The following is a 22,025-nucleotide window of genomic DNA, read 5'->3' as shown; positions in this document are numbered from 1 at the left end:
ATACGATCAAGGTTGATGAACAGCTGATCTTGAGTTAGGGAGATTGTCCTAGACTGTCCAGGTGGGCCTAATGTAATAATATGGGTTGTTAAGAGTTAAAAAAAGAAGAGGCAAAGGAGCGGGTGAGTGAGACATAATGTAAGAGGGACTCAATCTGCCATTGTTGGCTTTAAAGGTGACGGAAGCGGCCATGAGCCAAGAAATGTAAGTGGCCCCTGTGGAAAAGGCTTCTCTCCTAGAGCCTCCATAAGGAACACAGCCACACTGACACCTTGATTTTAGCCCAGCCAGAAGAATACTAAATGTCTGTTCTACAGAACTATAACATAATAAATGTTTTTAAGTCCCTAAGTTTGCAGTAATTTGCGACTGCAGCAATAAGAAACTAATACATATAGCAAGTGTGAAATATTTTCTTTTTTTTTTTTTTGAGATGGAGTTTCATTCCTGTTGCCCAGGCTGGAGTGCAATGGCGCGATCTCAGTTCACTACAACCTCCGCCTCCTGGGTTCAAGCGATTCTCCTGCCTCAGCCTCCCAAGTAGCTGGGATTACAGGCATGCGCCACCATGCCCAGCTAATTTTTGTATTTTTAGTAGAGACGGGGTTTCACCATGTTGGTCAGGCTAGTCTCGAACTCCCGACCTCAGGTGATCTGCCCGCCTTGGCCTCCCAACGTGCTGGGATTACAGGCATGTGCCACTGCGCCGGGCCGTGAAATACTTTCAATACTTTTAGGTCCTGTTTACTTGAGGCACCCGAACATTTTCACTCTTTATCCCACTAGCCCCAAGAGATGATGCTAATTGGCACTGGGTTGAAATGAAGGAGACTGGCTTGCATCTCTGTGGTCCCAGAAAGTGGTCCTAGAGGACAATTTGTTGAATAAATGAATGGGTGATGAGTTTATAACATGGAAGAGTACACACTTGGCCATCTGGGTAGAAAATGGTCTTGTCACGACCTCTCTGGAATGGAGACGACCATGGCTGGATCTAACAGGAATACAGCACCCTGGCATTTCTCCTCCTCTTTCTGCAAGACGTCTCCATCTCAGGCTCTGGTTACATCAGGGCTCCCCTAGGCTTGAAGGGCCGGTGGGATGGCAGCACAGTGTCATGTTTTATACACACTCAAGTTAATTTTCCTAAATTCAAACTCTCATGACAGGTTTTGATAATTTTCTGTTGTATTCACTTTGCCAAGAACATAGAAAAGGGGGAGAAAATCTCTACTTTTTCCCACAGAGGATTAATCTTCCTAAACCGATAGAGTCATTTGAGTTCCTAATCCATAGGGTGTTTAAGGAAGGGTGGGAAAATATGCAAGATATTATTGCCTTTGCACCAAAGGGAAACCAACTCAGGTTTTCTCAAAAAGAGATGTAACCTTCTCCCCACTCTTTACCTTCTTCTCTTTCCCCGTCCCAAGGCATCCTGCCTGGCCTTTATAAAATGACTGCCGCAAGAGATGATCACAGAATAAAACAAACAAAACCACCACCACCAAGAAATCGAGAGACTTCAATGGCATTTAGCAGTCAACCACACCCCAAATTTTGCAAATGAAGAAGCATAGGCCCAAATATAACATGAAATTACATTAAAATTCTCAACAAAAGGAAAACAGAGATGAAAAAGCACAGACTTTCAGGCAAAAGAAACACAAGCTTTTTCCCCTCTGCCAAAACCAAAATTTCTCAATGATTTCAACAAACTGCCCACCCCAAAATAACTTGCAAAAAGCACTAACTCTTAAGATAATTTCCACACATTACTCTGGTATGGGGAAGTGATCAGTAGACCCATAGGAAGAAATTTTAAGACATTCTCCAAACTATAAGGAAATAAAATGATCCCATTCATCTAAACTGATATAAAATCTGAATTAAATAATATTTTAAGAGAAACATGATTTTATTATTTGCTAGTACTTGGAGTATCTCAAAAAGCTAACTGTGTTTACAATAATTGCCTTTCCATGGTCAGCTTAAATTATATGAAAAAGTCAATATTCAATAAAGATTTTAGTTAATTAATTAAAAATTTTATTTCAAGTTTTATTTTAGATTCAGGGGTACAAGTGCAGGTTTGTTACCAGGTATAATGTGCGATGCTGAGGTTTGGGGTGCAATCAATCCTGTCACCCCATTACTGAGTACAGTATTCAATAGTTTTTTCAACCCTTGCTCCCCTCCCTTCCTCTCCCTTCAATTATGATTTTTTAAAAAGTTTTAGTAAAACTGGAGGCAGAAAAAAACTTTCTTAATGCAGAAAATAATTTTTCAAGCTAAAAGACAACAGTATACTAATGGAAGCACTAGAGTGACACTTCCCAAATGTACGTGACCAAGGGATTTTTATTTATGTATCTATTAATAACTTGTGTGTACAAAGAATGCACTCTTGGAAACAGTACAAGAGCCATTTGTTTTTTAAAACACAAGTAAGACAAGGCTGTGCCGTTATCACAAGAATTCTTTGATACTGTTTTTGAATATCAAATTAATAAGACAAGCCAATTACAAAATATTGGTTAGAAGGAGAAAAATGATAATTTACACATTATATGATTGCTACCTAGAATACCCAAGAATCAGTCATGAACCGAGTAGAATAGTTAAAAAAAAACAGGTTGTCAGTTTACAAAATAAACTCACATAAATCAAGATCTAATGTATCCCCAGTCAGAAAATGTAATGGAAAAAAAAATCCCATGCGCAAAAGAAAAAAAAACCCTCAAAACATTAATAACAAAAAACCCCATATAAGTTACACAGACATATATTCAACTAAAAATAGGTATAAAATCTATGAAGAAAATAAAAGTTTACTGAGGAGCATAAAAGACAATAAATACATAAACATTTCATTCTTGGAAGGAAAAATACAAGTTTAAAGATGCTTCTTTCTAAATTCATTAATTTAATATAATTTCAACAAAAATCACAATAGAAATTTTTTTAGAGATAGTGACCTTATAATTCTAAAGTTCAATTAGAGGGAAAAAATGTAAAAACATCACTAAGAAATTTTTGAAAATTAAGAATACCATGGGAAGTCTTGCATTACAAATTATTAAAATTAAAGCAAGGCATTACTAGCACAAAATTACAAAATAAGAGCAAAGATAAAAGCCTTAAGGGAACTATTAACAAATTTGACTATATAAAAGCTTGGGTCAAAAAAAAAAAAAAAACACAAAGTAAGGAAAAGTAAAAGTCTAATTTAAGAATGGAAAAGCATCTGCAACAAAAATGCAAGGCCCTAAATATATTAGTGCTTACAAATCAGACAGCAAAGGGTATTCATAAATAATAATACACATAAATCAATAAAAATCATCTGAAAAAGTCTAACTTACAATAATAATGCAAATTAAAGTGAAAACTAAGGCATTTTCACCTATGTAGCTGTTAAAACATTTTTAAAGGAGCAGTGCTTAGTGCTCTTGAGGACTCGGAAAAACAGGGCTCCCCTAATGAGCGGGGGGACGTCTAAGATGGGATAACCATTTTTAAAGGTAATTTAGTAAAGTGCTAAAATGCACAGAACCCCTTAACTTGGTTTCCTGAGGTCATGGGCCAAGTTCCTTGTGTTCACTGCTGTATCCCTGCCTAACACAAACAGGTGCCCAGATTTATCTACTGAGGGAGAACATGTGGGGAGACAGGCATTCTGAGGCTGGAAAGCTGGAAACAAAGATACTGTTCCAGGCCATCTGGGTGCTGAACGCTTTCCGGCCCAAGTGACCTCGCTAAGGCTGAACATTGGGTCAATAAGCAGGAAGGGGATGGATGTCTGTAACATTTCCTATTCCAGGAGTAGACTGTGGGTTTAAATTCCTCTCATGGAAATGGAAGCCTGAGGGGAAAGGGCTTCGGCCTGGTGCCCCAGATTTGACCAGACTCTGCTTTGTATACCAGCCACTGTGTGTCCCCACTAGGGACTCTGAGGGCCAAGGGATGCCTGAGACATGCTGCATCTGCTCGGCATGGCCACCTGGCTTCTGGTAAGACAGCCTCCCCTTGACCAGGTAAATCAGGAGCTTTATCATAAAGTGTAGTTTCTTCCCACCCATCTATTAACTCATCTGAAGCAATTCAGGACCCTCATAATAAAAAAAAAAACAAAAAAACATGCACACTTAAAAATAAGCTATATATATGAGTGTGTGTGTGTAGATGTATGTGTGTACATATCCCATATGCTAAAAACAAAATTTTCTCCAAAAAATGAATAAAAAGCATAGAGATAAACATCAATGCAGCTTGAGTTGGCATACCCCAAATTCCAAAGGAAATGGAAATGTTTGATGTTTTTATTACATTGAATACTTCCTTGGAAAACAGGGTCTTGTTTTGTTTTTTATGAAGCAGAATCTCAGAAGACTCCATCCTTTGATTTTGTTCTCAAATGAAACTTTACCGCTTTAAATCTCTTTTGTATTTACAACTTTAAAACCCCTCTAATTTGTAATCTTTAAGTTATATCCAAATCAAATATTCCAAAGAACACTGGGTTGGGGGACAGGAATGGGAGAACAGACTTGTCTCCAAGATTAGAATAATTAATAAATAAGTTAAAAATAAAGAAATAACCTGGGACGAGGGACTATGCTGATTGTGCAGCTTAGTTTGTTCATGATTTTCTTTAAAACCCATGAACAGGTTTTAGATGTTGTCTGCCCACTCCCACCTTCCCTTACCCTGCTGTCTTCAACCATACACCCTCACCCCATTCTACTGTACTCTCTGTCCTTCAAGAGGGTGGCACTTGCTTCTCCCCAGAAAAACTCTATTGTCCCAGGAAGAACAGTTTGAATGTGTAGTCAGAGACAGATGAGGAAAAAGGGTTCTTGAAGCCCAATATAGCTTCCTCAAACTAAATCAGACACTGAGAGATGGTAAAGCTACAACAGAAAATTTGTCATTTTTATTTAATACGACGGAAAGCAAAAAAAAAAAAAAATTCACTTTCTAGGCACAGGCTTTTTAAAAAGGTGTCTTTAATCCATGAAGGTTAGATTTCCTTTTGCCACAGAATTCCACTGCTTTTTGAAACAACCTTTCACCTTCAATAGTCAATAATAAGGACTACCACAGAAGGAGAATGGGGTCCCAATCTGCAATTGGAATGGGTTTGAAATTTCCAATTCCATACTTTGAACAGTATCCCAATATGGAGTAGGTGGCAGTATTATTGAGGCCTTCACTAAGTATTGAATTCTAGTAATACCTGGACTGCCAAGTCCCCATTCTCATAGGGCTTAAATTCCACTGGGAGTAGGTGGGGAGCCAGCATCAACAGTAGCAATTTGATATTTGTACAGCCAATTACCATCTTCCTGGTACCTTCCTTCTCATACAGTGTTAGATTTCATACTCAAGCCATACTACAATATTTCTATGCTCAGCCATTGTCTTGCACAAGGATGAGCTCATCAATGGCACAGCCAGTCTGATGGCCCTGGCCACACACTCCCTTCTCAGTCCACTGCTGGTGAGGAAGGAAGACGGAGAGTAAGGTCCAATGTTCTGTCTGTTCTCATCAATGCCTGTTTCTGGGTCCTAAGTGCAGCTATAAAGTCTACACTCCTCTATGATTTTGAGAGGGATACAGTTGATTTTAAAACTGCTAGGCTATTGTTCCCTCTCACTCTCTTTGAAATAGCAAACCTGAACAATCATTGATCTTGTTTCTTTCATGTTACAAAGAAAAGGGCATTGACTATGATGTTTGTTCTGGAGAAATGGGCTGCCAAACGATCCCAAATCCTGACCTCCCCTGACAGTTACTGTCATCTATCTAGGGGCTGCCTTTAATTGAGCCAACATCTGGAAAGAATAGAACCTTTAAGTGACAGTGTTGGAAAAAGACTGCCTTTTAAAATTCATTGCTGAAGTTCTTCCAGGAACAGCTGATCACAAGCCATCTGTAGACTACAGATGAGGGGACTTCAGGATGCCACATCATTAAGAGCCAACTTTCAAATGCCTGTACAGTGACCCACAACTCAGGTAATCACTACCATTTTGAAACAGAAAAAGCCAAGGGAATGGAACTGAGCTCCTTCAAAGTGTTCTTTCTGTGAACATCCACAGTACAAATTCTATCCCTCTTCAGCCCCCCAGCCCCGCCCCATATTTCACCTCTAATTGCACCTCCAGAACTGTAGGCTCAAGAACATATCTCTTTGGAAAATCTATAACAATCTTAGAATTAAGAAGAAAAAAGTGATACATCCTTTGGATGCTGTACCAGATGCTGCGTGGGACCCTCTGGATGTCAAAATAATTGGGCAAGGCTCCTGCTCCCCAGCCACTCACAGTGCAGTTGGCAGGACATAACTGCCAACAATTATTACAAAACAAAGTCACCTGTGACATAACAGGGTTAAGTGCAGGGTGCCGAGGGAGGCTGGGGAGGGTGACTGACAGCCACTGCCTGGGAGGGTGGACAAAGGCAATGATAGAGCTGTTTCTGGAATGAAGACATCACGGAGTGATCGGCTTGTGTGGGAAGGAATGGGGATGGAAAAGAGGAAGGTGCAGCATTCAGTGCGTCCGCAGTTAGGTGCGTGTCCAAGATAATGGCAGGAGATGGTCAAGACACACCCAATGGGGATGGCTGTGAAGGACTCACATGCCACGCTATGGAGCATGGATATTTTCTGAAGGTACCAGAAGGCCAATGGAAGATAATAAGGCAGTTACTTGGCCAGCTTTGTGTATTTTAGGAATATAACTGTGGAAAAGGATCTTAGGAGGCAACATCAAAATACGGATGTTCCCCCTTCCTGAGGCCTCTCTTCTCCATCTATTTCACCAATGCCTACGAATCTGCAATTTGACAAATTGAAGCTGAACCCCAGACCTCTTCCTTGAGTCCCAAATCCATGTCCAGCCACCCACTTGCCTCTCTGACATTCTCAAACTCACATGTCCAAATTGGAAGACTTGTTTCCCCCCTACCATTCATCTCTGTCTCAACAGATGGTCACAGCATCTACCCAGGTGCTCAAATTAGAATCCTGGGATCAATCATTCCTACCACGCACGCCCTCACCCCCACATCCAACCATGGCCCTGTCAATATCAACTCTGAAATGAATCTCAAACTTGTTTTCTTCTTTCTCCTCTAGTCCACTACCTTTGTCTAGGCTGCTGCCTATTTCTCTAACTCAGGGCTTCTCAACTTAGCACTATTGACACTTGGGGCTGATGAGTATTTGTTGTCGGGGGGGGGGGGGGCAGTGTCCCTGGCCTCCTACCTGGTGCCAGTAGCACCTACTCCCCTCAGTTGTGACAGCACTGTCTAATGTCTCCTGGGGGACAAATCTGCCCCCATTGAGAACCGCTGCTGTCACGCTACTCGGCCACTCTTCCCTGCTCAGAACCTTGCATCACACTGGCCTCCACCTCAGTTCCTTGAATCCACCAAGCTCCTTCCTGCCTCAGGGCTTGGCAAAGGCCATTCTCTCTGCCAAGCACACTCTTTCGTCCACTCTTATCTTGACTGCCTCCTTCACACACTCGCGATCCCAGCCCCTGTGCTGCCTCCTTAGGGAGGGTCCCCTGAATACCTTATCTAAAAGGCAGCAGTACGTTTGCCTATCTTTATTTTCTTCATAGTACTTTAAAAGTTAGTAATTATTTGATTGTGCATACTCTTTCTCATCTGTCTGTACCATGACAATGAAAGCATTATTAGGGGCAGGGACTATGTCTGTCTTGGCCTCTGTTCCACCCCTAAGGCCTAGCACCATGCCAAGCTAAATAAACACTTGTCAACTGGAGAAATTAATGAGTACATGGACGTAAGTCAAATGTATGTCATACATTCTAGGCACTAAGCACACCCATAAAAATGGCAAGGTCACAATATGAAAACTTAGCTCAGGAAAATTAGAATGTTATCCAGACAGTCTACATTTCAGCCCTGTGCTCAATAACCAAACGATTCCTGATCTGCAATGAAGTAGACAGCAGTGCATCTTGGATGAGCAGAAAACACTGATTTAAGAGGAAGAGTAGCTCATCAACTCTGCTGGAAAGAACTGCAGCAAGACCTCATGAATAGTTTAGAAGTCTCCTAGTAATTGAACCCAATTTCTGTCTCTGGGTGTCTGGGTGTACGTGCATGTCAGAAGTTGGGCAGAACAGATACAGGACTGAGAATCTTAATTTCACAGCCCCCACAGAGCCCACGGCCCATCTTCTTTTCCTTCCTTAATGATATGTTGAAGGGTTGCCTCTTTCATGCAGAGGACTGAGCTGCCACATCTTCCTTTCTCTGGCATAATAAAAGCAGCTGACACAGGACCAGACAGTAAACAGAACTTGCCAGAAAATACAGTGTACCACTTGGGAGAACTGGATTCCCATAGAGGAAAATAACTTTCAAAATAGTCATCCTTCTAGCTAATGCTTTCTTTACCAGATGTTTTTAAGTGATTGAGAAGATTATTATTGAGTTGTGACTCTTTCTGTGACAGTCTACAGAACTGCCAGTTAGGTTTTAAAATGTGTTCTTCTCCTAACTTGACAATCCAAGATATGTCACCACTGTCAAGTGGATCTCATCCTTTACTGTCAATTTTGAGTTCTGCACTCAGGGATAATTTTTGAAATGATCACTTTAGTCATCTTCCCATTTCTAGTGTTATGCACAATGCCCAAGGGATTTTGTTTTTCATTTTAAAATCACTACATACTTTCTAGAAAAAGTTATTCTTGAGGCTACAGTTCAGATTCTGTGTTCAGAAGTGAGATACACTTTGATGAGAAAAATGGCTTTGGAACCAGTGAATCAGGGAAAACATTTTAAAATTGTTAAATTCTAGGTGGGGCGTGGTGGCTCACGCCTGTAATCCTAGCAGTTTGGGAGGCCAAGGCAGGTGGATCACCTGAGGTCAGGAGTTCGAGACCAGGCTGGACAACATGGCAAAACTCTGTCCCTACTAAAAATAAAAAAAATTAGCTGGGCGTGGTGGTGGTGGGCACCTGTAATCCCAGCTACTCAGGAGGCTGAGGCAGGAGAGTGGCTTGAACCCGGGCAGCGGAGGTTGCAGTGAGCTGAGATCACACCACTGCACTCCAGCCTGGGCAACAAGAGCAAAACTCCGTCAAAAAAAAAAAAAAAAAAAAAGTTAAATTCTATTAATTTGTTCCCATTCCAAAGCTGTCTGAGTTTATCTTACTGACCCCTGCTACTATTGCAGATAATTGAGAATCACTGTTTTAATGTCTTGAGCAGCACTGCCCTCCAGACACCACAGCATTCAGACAATAATGCAGTGGGTAGGGTCTTACAGATCCTGAAGAAAGGCAGTTGGGGTTAAAATCCCAGACTTATTCTGCCACATACTTGCTTTATGCCCTGGAGCATTTAATTAACCTCTCTGTACCTCAGTTTTCTCATCTGTAAAATGGTAGTAATAGTATAACCTCATAAGGTTGTTAGGAAGATTAAATGAATTTTCTAAAGTGCTTAGAATGATAGCGGGCATACACTAAGCACTTATGTTAACTCTATTATTAGCATTGCTTTTAAAATTGCTTTTGATTGGTAATAATTAGGCTTCAGTTCACTGAATTAGTAGGCTTCTGGTTAAAATAAACTCAATATATTTGATAACATTCTTCCATCAGCCAATGATTCTAACTCCATAAAACAGCAAAAACTCTGAATAAGCACAAGGTATGTTCCCTACGACTATTGAGTAGATGTAAGACTAGAACCTAAATTACATTGCTGTCATCTTTTCCCAAATTCAGAACACAGAACTTTGGAATTTTAAATTTTTATGTCCTTTTGCAACTTCTTAAGAGCCACCTTAAAAAAAATCTCTTTTATGTGCTCAGGCAAAGGAGGGCAGGTAGTGAGTGGTGAAAGTGGATGAGCCACAGGCCTCAGGGAAAGGGGGCCTGCTGGCCAGATCGGAACCAGGTTGGCTGAGCTGTGCAGGGAAGTGAGTGAACATCTGCTTATATTAAGCCTTTTAATTGAAAAACAAAAGCATCGTTGTGCCCTGAGAACAGGGGCCACAGTTCAGACGGCCCCACTGGCTGCAGTAACACTGAACACCCCAACCTCCTCATCTGCCATTCACACCAAACTCAACAACACTGTGGGGTTTTTTTGCCAGTGAAGGAAGCCGTGCAGGAAGTTTTGGGTGTAGAATACGATTTCCTATAGTTCGCGTTTTAGAGACAGCAATGTGACGTTTATTGGTATTAGGGACCAAAACACAGAGAGTCTACAGTTAATCAGAAGGCAGAAGTACAACAAACCTGGGTAACTTAACATATGGAGGCCCCCTCCAAAGCGAATGCTGAAAGAGGTCACTTCAGAATGAACCGTTCAGGGCAACAGGCTAATGAGAGGGTTGGCTTGCTCAGCTGTTTTAATCTGAAGCTGCCAATTCTTTTTGCTTAATTATCTGTAATGTCCTGCTTAAAACTCATAAAGGCAGACTTGCAATCACCTGCTTTAGTACTTAGTGAGGAAGGAGACAGAAACACAAGTGTTTGGAGGGGTGATCTGACAGGGTCGGGGGTGCATGGTAACGTGATATGATTACACATGCTTCTAAGTGTAACGGAATTATTTAAAAAATGTTCCCTCTGTAAATGATGCAGCTCACCTCCTTGCTGCTTAATTTTTAAAAACACAACAGCAGTTTACTATTTTTTTTTTTTGAGATGGAGTCTTGCTCTGTTGCCTAGGCTGCAGCGCAGCGGCACCCGTTTACTAGTAAGAGCACATCTTTCTCTCTGATTTTAAACACCTGTTGCTGTTGGGACGAATACAGCATCACGCCCCAGTATTGTCAGCTCACCTCCCATGCCCAGGCTTGACTGCAGCTACCCCCAGGAGACTAAGTAACCCTTCTCCCCGGGAATCCAGTGCTCCGTCCCCATAGAACTAATCTGGAAATCAGAGGCTCAGGGACTGCATTCTTGCTCATCAAAACAGTGACTTCACTCATTCATATTCTACTTTTCCCAGTATTTGCTCACGTCTGTTAAACTGTTTGATCCTCACAGCACTATAAGCCAGCTTGGGTAGATATTAATTAATTACATTTTATCAATGAGAAAAATTAAGGTTCACAACAACTAGGAAAAATGCCTACAGTTATCAACCAGTATCTGGAAGAGCTGGACGCACATCCGCCCTCCTCTTAAAAAGGGTAGTTTGATTTGAACAGGGCTTCTCAGCCTTGGCACTAACAACGTTTAGATAATTCTTTGTTTTGGGGGTACATCCTCTGCATCATAAGACGCAGCATCCTTGACCTCTATCTCCTAGAAGCCAGTAGCGCCAGCCCTCACTTTGTAACAACTAAAAATATGTCCAGATATTGCCAAATCTTCCTGGGGGGTGGAGGCAAAATTGCTGGTTGAGAACCAGCAGGTTAGGGTATTTTGGATTAAGGTGGATTAGGAATCACACTTAGAATACCAAAGGGTCATTCATCCTAGAGACCAGCATAGCTGCTATTCATGACAATTGCTGCTTAGCACAAATGAGTTTGCTTGTTTTATGGAAGTGGCGGCTTTCCAGAATCTGAAGGAAAAGAAGAATGGTCAGGACAGAGAACACACTCCAGCCCCTCTTCCCTCCAAAATCCTGAAACGTTATTTGTTCAATTTTTGAATTGGTATTACCTTCATATAGTTCAAAATTAAATATGCATAGAAAGATGTATTATTTACTTATTTTTTGAGCCAGAGTCTTGCTCTGTCGCCCAGGCTGGAGTGCAGTGGCGTGATCTCGGCTCACTGCAACCTCTGCCTTCCAGGCTCAAGTGATTCTCCTGTGTCAGCCTCCCAAGCAGCTGGGATCACAGGCTTGCACCACTGTGCCCAGCAAATTTTTGTATTTTTAGTAGAGATGGGGTTTCACTATGTTGGCCAAGCTGGTCTCCAACTTCTGACCTCAGGTGATCCACCCATCTCGGCCTCCCAAAGTGCTGGGATTACAGGCATAATCCACCGTGCCCAGCCATAGAGCCACCGAGCCACCATGCCCGGCCATAGAAAGGTTTACACAGAGAAGTTTCCCACCAACTAAGGACCCTACTACCCGGTTCTCCCTGGAGACAGACAGTGTTACCAGCTGTCAGAAACATTTTATAAAAGACCCTGTATTTAAAGAAATACTTCCTTTTAGATCAAAGTGTCTCTGAGCTATTATCTTACTCACGTTGAAAAAGCAATAAAAGGCATCTTTCCTTGGAATGTGGTCACGGTCAGGTACTATTTCCTCCTTCCTCACCGCTGCCTGCCTCCACTGATAGGAAACTGTCTCAGACACTGGAATGAAGCAACAACCAAGGTCTTCAAAGATAAAACAAAGTGAAAAAAACTGGGCATTTGGGTCAAGGATCCTGTAGGTGTCCTGGTCTGGTCAGTTTCCCAATGGAGCTTTCTGAATGCTGTGAGCACGTGTGCCCGTCACAGTGAAAACCAGCTAAAAAGACTCTGCACACTGTAGGCGAGGCGTCGGTGCCACAGGCAGGTGGCCTCTGCCCCCACGGCAGCCTGCGGTCATCAAAACCAGAATCTCCCAGTGGAGGCCTATTGTGGGCAGGCCCAGAAAGGCGGGAGAAACAGAAGAGGAAGGGGTGAGGGGCCTAGAACGGCAACCTCAGGGTGAAGAGGTGAGACAAGAAGAAAGGCAAATGGCAGTGCACGTTTCCCATGACAGTCAAGGCCCTGGTGTTGGGAAACACTGACCCAGTCCAACGGACAAATGACAACATGGGACATCATGTGACTGGAGCTTCTAATCATCTTCCTAACAAAGAACTGCAAGGTAACCTGGCATATGTCATTGAACCACCCTGACATCTGTTTGTTTTGGAGAGGTGGGGCTGGGTCATTTCTTCACATATAAAACAGACAAAACTTGAATGTCTAGCATGAGTATTTGACTTGCATTGAGACCATCCTCTTTCAAGTAAACTCGTGCCCTGCGCCTCCTGCTTCCTTTTAGGTCTCTTGCCTTTTTAAACAACAAACAAACAAAATCCCAAAATAACACAATACTCTTTCCCAAACTTCCCTAGTTCCACCAATGGCAGAAAACTTCTGGTAGTCGCACTGATTGGAAATGTAATTTTCTTTTCAAAAATATTCCCCACATCTTTTCCTACTCAACTTTGCACCCAACTTTGTTGCTCAACTAACACAAAAGCCTTCCTGTGTCATCTCCCTCAACCCTGTACAACTTGTGCTCTGCCACTGGCTTTGCACAGGCCTTTCATTTGTCACTAGCCCCTACAACAATGTTACAGTACATCACCACCTGAAAACTGCACTCCCCAGCATGGCAGTCATCAGCCACGTGTGCTTATTTAAGTTTAAATTTAACTAAAATTAAGATTAAAAATTACAGTTCCTCAGACACACTGGCCACATTTCAAATGCCCTATAGCCACACATAGCTTGTGGCTACCGCATTGGTGCAAATTATAGAACATTTCCATCATTGCGGGAAGTTCCATTGAACAACACTGGCCTAGAACATAAAATCCAAACACCTCAAACCAGCACCCAAGGGTAGCTGTCATTTAGAGCCAGCCCATACTTCCAAAACTGCCTACTACTTTCCCCAGACACCACCACTTAGCTTTGTCCAGGCCAGCCTCTCCTGTAATGCCAATAAATCATGCTCCTCCCTGTTTCTGTGCCTGTGCTCATTGGACTCCCTGACATCAAGACAAACAAGTAGGTAAATCAGAATGCACAGTCACTTAAAAAATGGAATTTTTGGCCGGGCCCAGTGGCTCACACCTGTAATCCCAGCACTCTGGGAGGTCGAGGTGGTCGATTGCCTGAGCTCAGGAGTTCGAGATCAGCCTGGGCAACATGGTGAAACCCCATCTCAACTAAAATACAAAAAATTAGCCAGGCATGGCGGCGTGCACCTGTAGTCCCAGCTACTCGGGAGGCTGAGGCAGGAGAATCGCTTGAACCTGGGAGGCAGAGGTTGCAGTGAGCCAAGATTGTGCCACTGCACTCCAGCCTGGGTGATAGAGTGAGACTCCATCTCAAAAAAATAAAAATAAAAGAGAAATACCACTTGTCTTGGCACTTACTCAACACCGATTTGGGTCAAGATTTAATTTTTTCATGTGGGTCCCTCTTTTTTCTCCGAAATAAGTTGTAAGGTCAGGGGAGGCAGAGACAAGTTCTTACACTTCTTTTGCATCCTCCTTTTTTCTTCTCACTTTTTTACACCAACAGGGAGGTCAGAGGTTGTAAACTGGCCACTGCCTACGGGACAGATAGGGTCCGCAGGCAAACTGTTTTGCCCAGAGTGTATTTTTAAAAACATTTGAATTAGTTGCTGTTATTTAAAAATGGCAGATTTCACATCAAAATCTTCATCTCTCTTTTTTGAAAAACATCAGAGTATCTGGCAACCCTGGGCGGGCATTCATTCATAGCTCTGTTGGCTAGAGCTGACTGCCTGCTGCCCCTTTTAAGGAAGGCGTGGGTTCTCCTGTTTACCATGGTCCCCTCGTTTTCTCACTCCCTTCTTTGCTGCCTGGCCCCAGTAGGCTTCTGCATTTACAACTCTTGCGGAAAGCACTCAATAAATTAACTGATAATGGAAATACTCCACTCTGTAAATACAGCCAGGCAGCCTTTAATGCCTGTCTTAATGGGCAACTTGTTTGTTTTATGCAGCTAAAATCAAACTTCTTATTTTAGCCATTAGCTGAAGACATTATTAACCTCACGGACCAATGTTAGCTGTTCTTCCCGGGCTTGCCAAGAACTGAGAATGGATTCAGGAAATGGTCAACTGCAAGACAAAAGGCAGCCAGCCTCAATAATCACATGCAAATAGCTGAGACGCAAAGTGTAAAGTTGTCCCATGAACACTGAGTGTTCCCTAATAACACGTGGAAATCATAGCACTCATGATCCTGAATGTTACTGGCAGCTGCCCAGTAAATCTGGGGCTCCATACAGAAAGCCTAAACCTGCTGCTTAATTCTAACAACATTGGTTTCTTCCCTTTTGAATTCCTCATTATAGACTACTGTGTTCTAAAACTGTTTTCATGTCTTGCCTCTCCCACTCCACTGTGAGCTACTTATAAACTCCTGTGGTATATTTCTCACTCCTAGCATAAAGGACCAGGGGCCTTAACCTGGGATCCATGGACTGGCTTCAGTCAATGCAAAAACACAATGGGTCATCAAAGCTTCTTAGTAAATCTGTGCATACCTTATGATCAGGGCTTCAGGACTGGGAAAGAAATTTAAGGTATTTGTAAAGGGAATAAGATGTATGGTGGCCTTGACAACGCTTGTGTAGTCTGTTTGCTATCATTTACAGTTTTTTTGTCATTTGCATTTGCAAAGCACTGCTTTTATGCTTTCATTAAGGTCATGGGTGAACACGGTAAGCTACCCAGGGCCAACTCATGCATCATGCTGGTGGAAACCGAGTGAACAGGGAGCAAAATTGCCAGTTTTCGAGACCATCAGTCCAACCAGATACAAACACAATAAACATAATATTTAACCCATACTTATCCACCTTGTCTGAAAGGAGACTAGCGAATCTTTTAGACACCTTTAAATCAAGACTCATTAAATTTGAACGTACTCTTTATGAGTAATTTAATGACTCTCTCAAAATAGGAAATGCAGTTAGTTTGAAATAAACTACATCTTTATGAATTTCTCCAGGTTTGTAAAAGATATGTTTCTTCTCTAAATATGTATAAACCATATGTTTAATAATAATGCTCAAATTATACTGGGGAATAATGTCTCACTTATAATCTGGTTTCCAGAATGTACTCTTCCTCATTTTTGAAAATAGGAATAATATTTGCTTATGTCCTGTTTTCTGACAATTTTCCCATTCTGAAATTCATTTAAAGCTCACATTCAGAGGTTTTCCTATTCTAGCTTTAAGTTCTTTCATCTGGGAAATGGTTTATCTGGACCTGGAGATAAACACATTTGCAATAGCTAACTCCTAAGTCCACCATGAACACCTTCTCTAGTTTGAAGATCAGAGAACTAAACCGAATAATTCAGCTGAGCTTTTACCTGCCAGTAAAACAACACTTTCTCTAAGTGATTCCTTCTTCTTGCTATGCATATCAATACCATATTTATTAAGGGCTGAAGTTCTAAGTGCTGTGCTGGTCTTCTTGGTGCTTTTTAAGAGAGGCTACGTACATCCCCTTCCATTGCTTATACTTTTTAAAACCAGAAATCATTAATAAGATCCTGATATTATTACACATAAAAAATTGTTCATTAAAAAAAATTTCTGGTCCCCTTAGGTTTTCTGTGTCTTTCCTTATTTCTCCTACCATAGAATTTGATTTTTAGTTTTTACAACCTAAAAAACATTGCTGAGTTAAATATCCTACTGGAGACATTAATCATAGAATTACCTATACTAATTATTGAAAACCTGCTTGACTAAATAAATTCTTGGGCAGGGTACACTTAGCAAACTCTGAGATGTCATGGTCACATTTTTTCTATAACTTTTGCAGCGACAAAGGATCTCCTGTGAGTCAGAATTTGGTCAAGAATTTCAGTGCATCTTGATGCTGATTGAGAATACCGCCTGAAACTGATCTGAAGTAATAACAGGCTAGCAATGTAATCATCTCTGTGTTGGTCCATGCTTGAATGAATGTACACGGAATCTTGGGTAAACGAGACAGGATTTGGTTTTTCACTTGTGTCTAAAAATAAATAATAGTGTATTGTTGCCTCTGGCCCGATGTACAAATTTTATAAAATATACTGCGGCACTTCTGAGCTCTTGAATCTTTACCCAACTCTTTTCCAACCACACCATCACTTTGAATGACAACCTCCCAGTTTGTATTTCAAGGTTTGGCTGAGTGGAAAAATCAGATAAAGAAGATATGCCAGGAAAAAGGGCACATTCTCCCATATGAAAATGGAATAGAAAATACATCATGCTAGTTCCATGACCTGAATATGTGGTCAGAGCCCATAGCTCATGTACTTTATGACTAAACGTCTTGCAGGCTGTCCATCAAAGTATAAAAGGAAAAATTAAGAAATAATAAACCTTCAATACACAAACCTCCTACTCTTAAGAGGGCAAAATAGCAAGAACTTTGAAAAGCTAAAATGTATAGTCAATTTATAATCAGGAGTAGAGGTGCTTGGGAACATATTTTACCCAGTAACATGTTTGAACATTAGCTTGGTAGCTGGGAGTTGAGAATTTATCAAAGACTGGTAAGTTAAGATACATTAGGAAGTCTGGAAAAAGACTTTTTGTGAAATGGGCTGAAGACATAAAATCTGAGCGGCTTAGAAAAGGTGGGGAAGAGGAGCATCTCACATTTTAAAAGTTTTAAAATACAAAGGTAGGAAATGTTTTAAATGTTGGTGGAAAGTAGTGAGTCCATTAAAGGATTCATATATTATACACAGAACACTGCATGCCCTCAGGAGCCTTCTTCTTAGGAATAAGAAGGGTCTTCAAACAACTCTCTTCACTCAATATTCTATATTATGGTGAACTGACCCCCAAAGATTCCCATGCTCTAATCCTTGGGACCTGTGAATATGTCACCTTCTAAGGCAAAAATGAATTCAAGTTGCAGAGGAAATTAACGTTGCTAATCAGCTGACCTTTTAGATAAAGAATATTAATTTTTATTAATATTTTCCCATATTTCTGTGAGCCTAGGAGGGCTCAATGCAATCACACAGGCCCTTTAAAGTGTCAGAGTGATACAGCCTGGGAAAGACTCCACCGGCCGTTGCTGGCTTTGAAGATGGCAGGGAGCCATGACACAGGGCACGCAGGGAGCCTCTAGAAGCCGGAAAAGACAAGGAAGTGGACTCTCCCCTGGAGTGTCCAGGAAGGAATACAGCTCTGCAAACACATGGATCTCAGCCCAGGGAGACCCATGTCAGGCTTCTGACTCACTGAACTATAAGATAATGCATGTATGTTGTCTAAGCCACTAAATTTGCAGTAATTAGTTATAGCAGCAACTGGAAACTAAGGTAGTAACTTACAACTGCTTGGGAGAAAGAAAGGCCTTTGATAATATTCACGTGCCAAACAGCAAAACGGTGTTCCTCTTTAGAAAACAAAATGCACACTCACCTTTTTATAGGTTTTTTCTTCATTTTGTTTTCCAGGTGCTGCCTCTCCATTTTCAGCAGCAGACGACATCTACAAGAGAAACACACTGCCCTTTGAACTTCAATGCTACTCTGAAATACAATATATTAATAATATTGCTAACCAAAGGATCTATTTTAGTTAAGTATGTTTTTGTTATTGCTATTGCTGTTGTTCCTAAGGAAGACAGAAACATTTCAGAATACTAAAAAAGAAATCTGCATTCCTTAATCTTCCAAAAATAAATCTAAAATATTTTCGTAAAATATTTTATCCCATATGCTCTAAGAAAGCATGTACATGTGTATAAGTTTCTTTATACAAAGCTTTTTTTTTAGAGACAGGGTTTCACTCTATCACCCAGGCTGGAATTGGAATGCAGTGGTGTGATCATGGCTCACTGCAGCCTCAAACTCTTCAGTTCAACCAGTCCTCCCACCTCAGCCTCTCGAGTAACTGAGATTATAGGCATGAGCCACCGTGCCCAGGCTACATAGCCTTTTAAAAAACTTTTCTTCTGGTTATACATGCTCACTGTAAAATTATCTGGGAAATACCAAAAAATATGAGTCAGAACAAAAAAATTACTCAATTCTACTACCCTTGGGCAACTCCTCTATTCATATTTTGTCATATTTATTTCTACCTTTTATTATGTGTATTTTCATATGAAAAAACTTACAATACTATCTTACCCAGTATTTTTCACTGAACATTTACGTAATAAACATTTTCCCATTTGATTACAAAAATATCTTTGTAAGAATAATTTTTTTCTAGTTGCAAGATATACCACTGTGTGGACACCACTGTGTGTTAATACTTTAGTCAATGCTAATATTGAAGGATAGTTGAGGCAGCTCAAAGAGTTTTGCTCCTGCAAATAGTACAATAATTATTTTATGCTTACATCTTTATCTAACTTCAATGTTTTCTTGGACTCAATTCTTGGAATTGCTAGGGCATACTAGGGTATTAAAAAATTTAAAGCTTTTACTACATATTGGTAAATTTATTTCCAGAAGAGTATACTCATTCACACTGCTATCAGCAGTGAGTGGGGGCTTGTTTCATTACACATTTAGTAATGACTGTTATCATCTTAAACAGCTTTGCTAATCTGACAGGTAAAAGAAATCATCTCCTGGTTTTAATTTGCATCTGTGAAAATTACTGGTGAAGGTTAACATTGTTTTCACATCAGTTTTAGTTCTTTGTATTTCTTCGAGTCTTCCATTGTTTCGTCCATTTATCTATGAGGTCTTAACATTTCTGATATTGATTTTTACCTATTACGGTTATTCATACTAGTGGTTTGCTTATTTTTATGTTTTAAGGTCATTAATTGCTTGCCAAGTGCATTATTAATATTCTTCTGTGTTACTATCTGCCTTTTTGTTTGTTTTTGAGACAGGGTCTCACTTTATCACTCAGGCTGGAGTACAGTGGTGCCATCACAGCTCACTGCAGCCTCGACCTCCCAGGCTCAGACAATCCTCCCACCTCAGCCTCCCAAGTAGCTGGGACTAATTTTTTGTAATTATTTTGTTAGAGACAGGGTTTTGCCATGCTGCCCAGGCTGGTCTCGAACTCCTGAGCTCAAGCAATCCTCCTGCCTTGGCCTCCCAAAGTGCTGGGATTATAGGCATGAGGCACTGTGCCCAGCTTACCGTGTCCTTTTAACTTGTTTCATAATTATGATATAGAGAAGTTTACATTTTTACACACTCAAAACTATTGCGTATCTTTGTGAATTCTAACGCCTTAAGATAAAATATGTTTTCTCATTGGGAGATCTGATCTTCAGATGTGTTTCTCTCTCTTCCTAATGATAAGATTTTCACATGTGACCTATAATTCATCTGAATTTTTAAAGCCAGTTATGTTACTTCTGTGGTAAACAAGGATAACTTCATAATTAGGGAACCATAATTTAAGGGTCTTACCTTAAATTGCATGCAGAACATTTAATACACCAAGGAAGGGTAAAATTTCTGACTTTCTTTTACGCTTTTGAAGCATGCTTTAAATTCTGGGCTTTTAATAAACACGGCATATGCTAAACCTAGGGATTCATCAACCATTTCTGTGCCTTGGAATTAAGTGACTGAGTTTACCCACACTGCCATGAGCTTGATATGACTAAAAACCATCCAGGAAAATAAATGCAAGAATCACGGTGAGCCAACCTCACTAGATCTAGTACTGCCCACCAATGAAACCACCCTCTTACATAATTTTGCAATTCTATTTGCATCTATTTAATCTGTCCGTGTTAGAATAGAGTCTTCCAGGACAGATGTTTCACAAACTATTGTTTTCCATGCTGTATCAGCTTAAATTGACTTAAAGAATAATTCATTTTTCTAGTCTCTTTATAATAATATTAGGTCAGTTTTGAATAAAAATGCCAGAAGAATTAAAATGGTTTATATATCAGGCTCAGAGTAAAATACAGGCCTTCAACTGTTTAACAGAGCCAACAGAATGAAGACCTCCCTAAAGAATGCCATTCAAGTAATTTCACTTTTAAGACTTTGCAACTTTTAAAACCAAAAAACTACAAGAGCAACTCTGAAGGGTGCTTAAAAAAACAACCTTAATGAGAGGTTAACTAACTGGCATGAATGAAGGACGGAGGATGAGATGGTCTTAAAGTACTTTTTATTACTCTGTGAATCATCCCTGACTTGACAGTAGGGAAGAGGAGGAGAAAAACAGGTAAACTTCTATTTTTTTTTAAAACACTTCCTTTTAAGCAGCACAAAACATAAAATAATGATAAACGAAGGCCATGAACTATCATCTGGATTCAAGAGTTATTCATTTATTTTTCCTGTAGAGTGATGTTTAACAAAGGTCACATAAACCTATTAACCAGGGGCATTGGAGTCGGAGAGGCCATGTAGTAGGGACAAATAAGATGCTTGGGGATGTACTGGTAAACTGCAAAGGGCCATTACAATGGTCACAATGATGACTACTGTTTCTTCTTAGACTTGCTATGCTTCTGCACCACATCATCTGTAACTAATGAAGTCAAGGTAAGTATGAATTCAAAACATTGTTTTAAAAAACATTATATAATTATGTTGGGCATTGTGGCTCACACCTGTAATCACAGCACTTTGGGACGCCAGGATGGGATGATCGCTTTAGGCCAGTAGTATGAGACCAGCCTGGGAAAAACAGTGAGACCTCATCTCTATAAAAAATAAAAAATTAGCCAGGTTCAATGTCTTACACCTATTGTCCCAGCTACACAGGAGGCTGAGGTGGGAGGATTGCTTGAGCCCAGGAGTTTGAGGCTGCAGTGAGCCATGATCACACCACTGCACTCCAGCCTGGGCAATAAAGGAAGAGCCGGTCTCAAAAAGAGAAACAAAAGCAAATACTGTGTCATTTTAGATAAGGGACTTGAGTATATTTTGGTATCCACAGGTCCTGGAATCAATCTCCCGCAGATACCAAGGGCTGACTGCACTGAGTTTCCTTTTGGGGTGATGCAGATGTTTTGGAACTGCATAGAGGTAGTGATTGCATAACATTGTAAATGTACTAAACTATACTAAAAATGAACACTGAATTGTTCATTTTTAAATGGCTAATTTTATGTTATATGAATTTCACCTGAAAGACACAGCGAGACATCGTCTCTAAAAATTTTTTTTGAAGTTATAATCATGTGTATTTCCCATGTACACATAAAAGGAAGGAGGAAAGACATTCCCAGAAGTTCTGGTGATTATCTACAGATGATGGGATTATAAATGCTTTAGGTTTTCATTTTTATATTTTGTTAGATTCTCCAAGTATTCTACAGTGAACACTGCTACACTTAAAAATAAGGAAAATAC

The 22,025-nt window shown here is 40.5% G+C and overlaps 1 protein-coding gene across 14 annotated transcripts in view; it reads right to left on the bottom strand.

The window, feature by feature from the left end:
* PIP5K1B (phosphatidylinositol-4-phosphate 5-kinase type 1 beta) overlaps positions 1–22,025 on the bottom strand; it is a 305,504-nt gene that overhangs the window by 170,091 nt on the left and 113,388 nt on the right. For all 14 annotated transcript variants that reach the window (XM_008978414.5, XM_003824756.6, XM_057298699.1 and 11 more), the window contains one exon: positions 18,151–18,219. In XM_008978414.5, coding sequence (XP_008976662.1) covers positions 18,151–18,219 — 69 coding nt within the window. The remainder of the gene's footprint in view (positions 1–18,150; positions 18,220–22,025) is intronic.

This window comes from Pan paniscus, chromosome 11 (genome assembly GCF_029289425.2).
Source record: "Pan paniscus chromosome 11, NHGRI_mPanPan1-v2.0_pri, whole genome shotgun sequence".
Taxonomy (NCBI): Eukaryota; Metazoa; Chordata; class Mammalia; order Primates; family Hominidae; genus Pan; species Pan paniscus.
The sequence above is the reverse complement of the archived record's forward strand: the minus strand, read 5'-3'. Positions and strand labels throughout refer to the sequence as shown.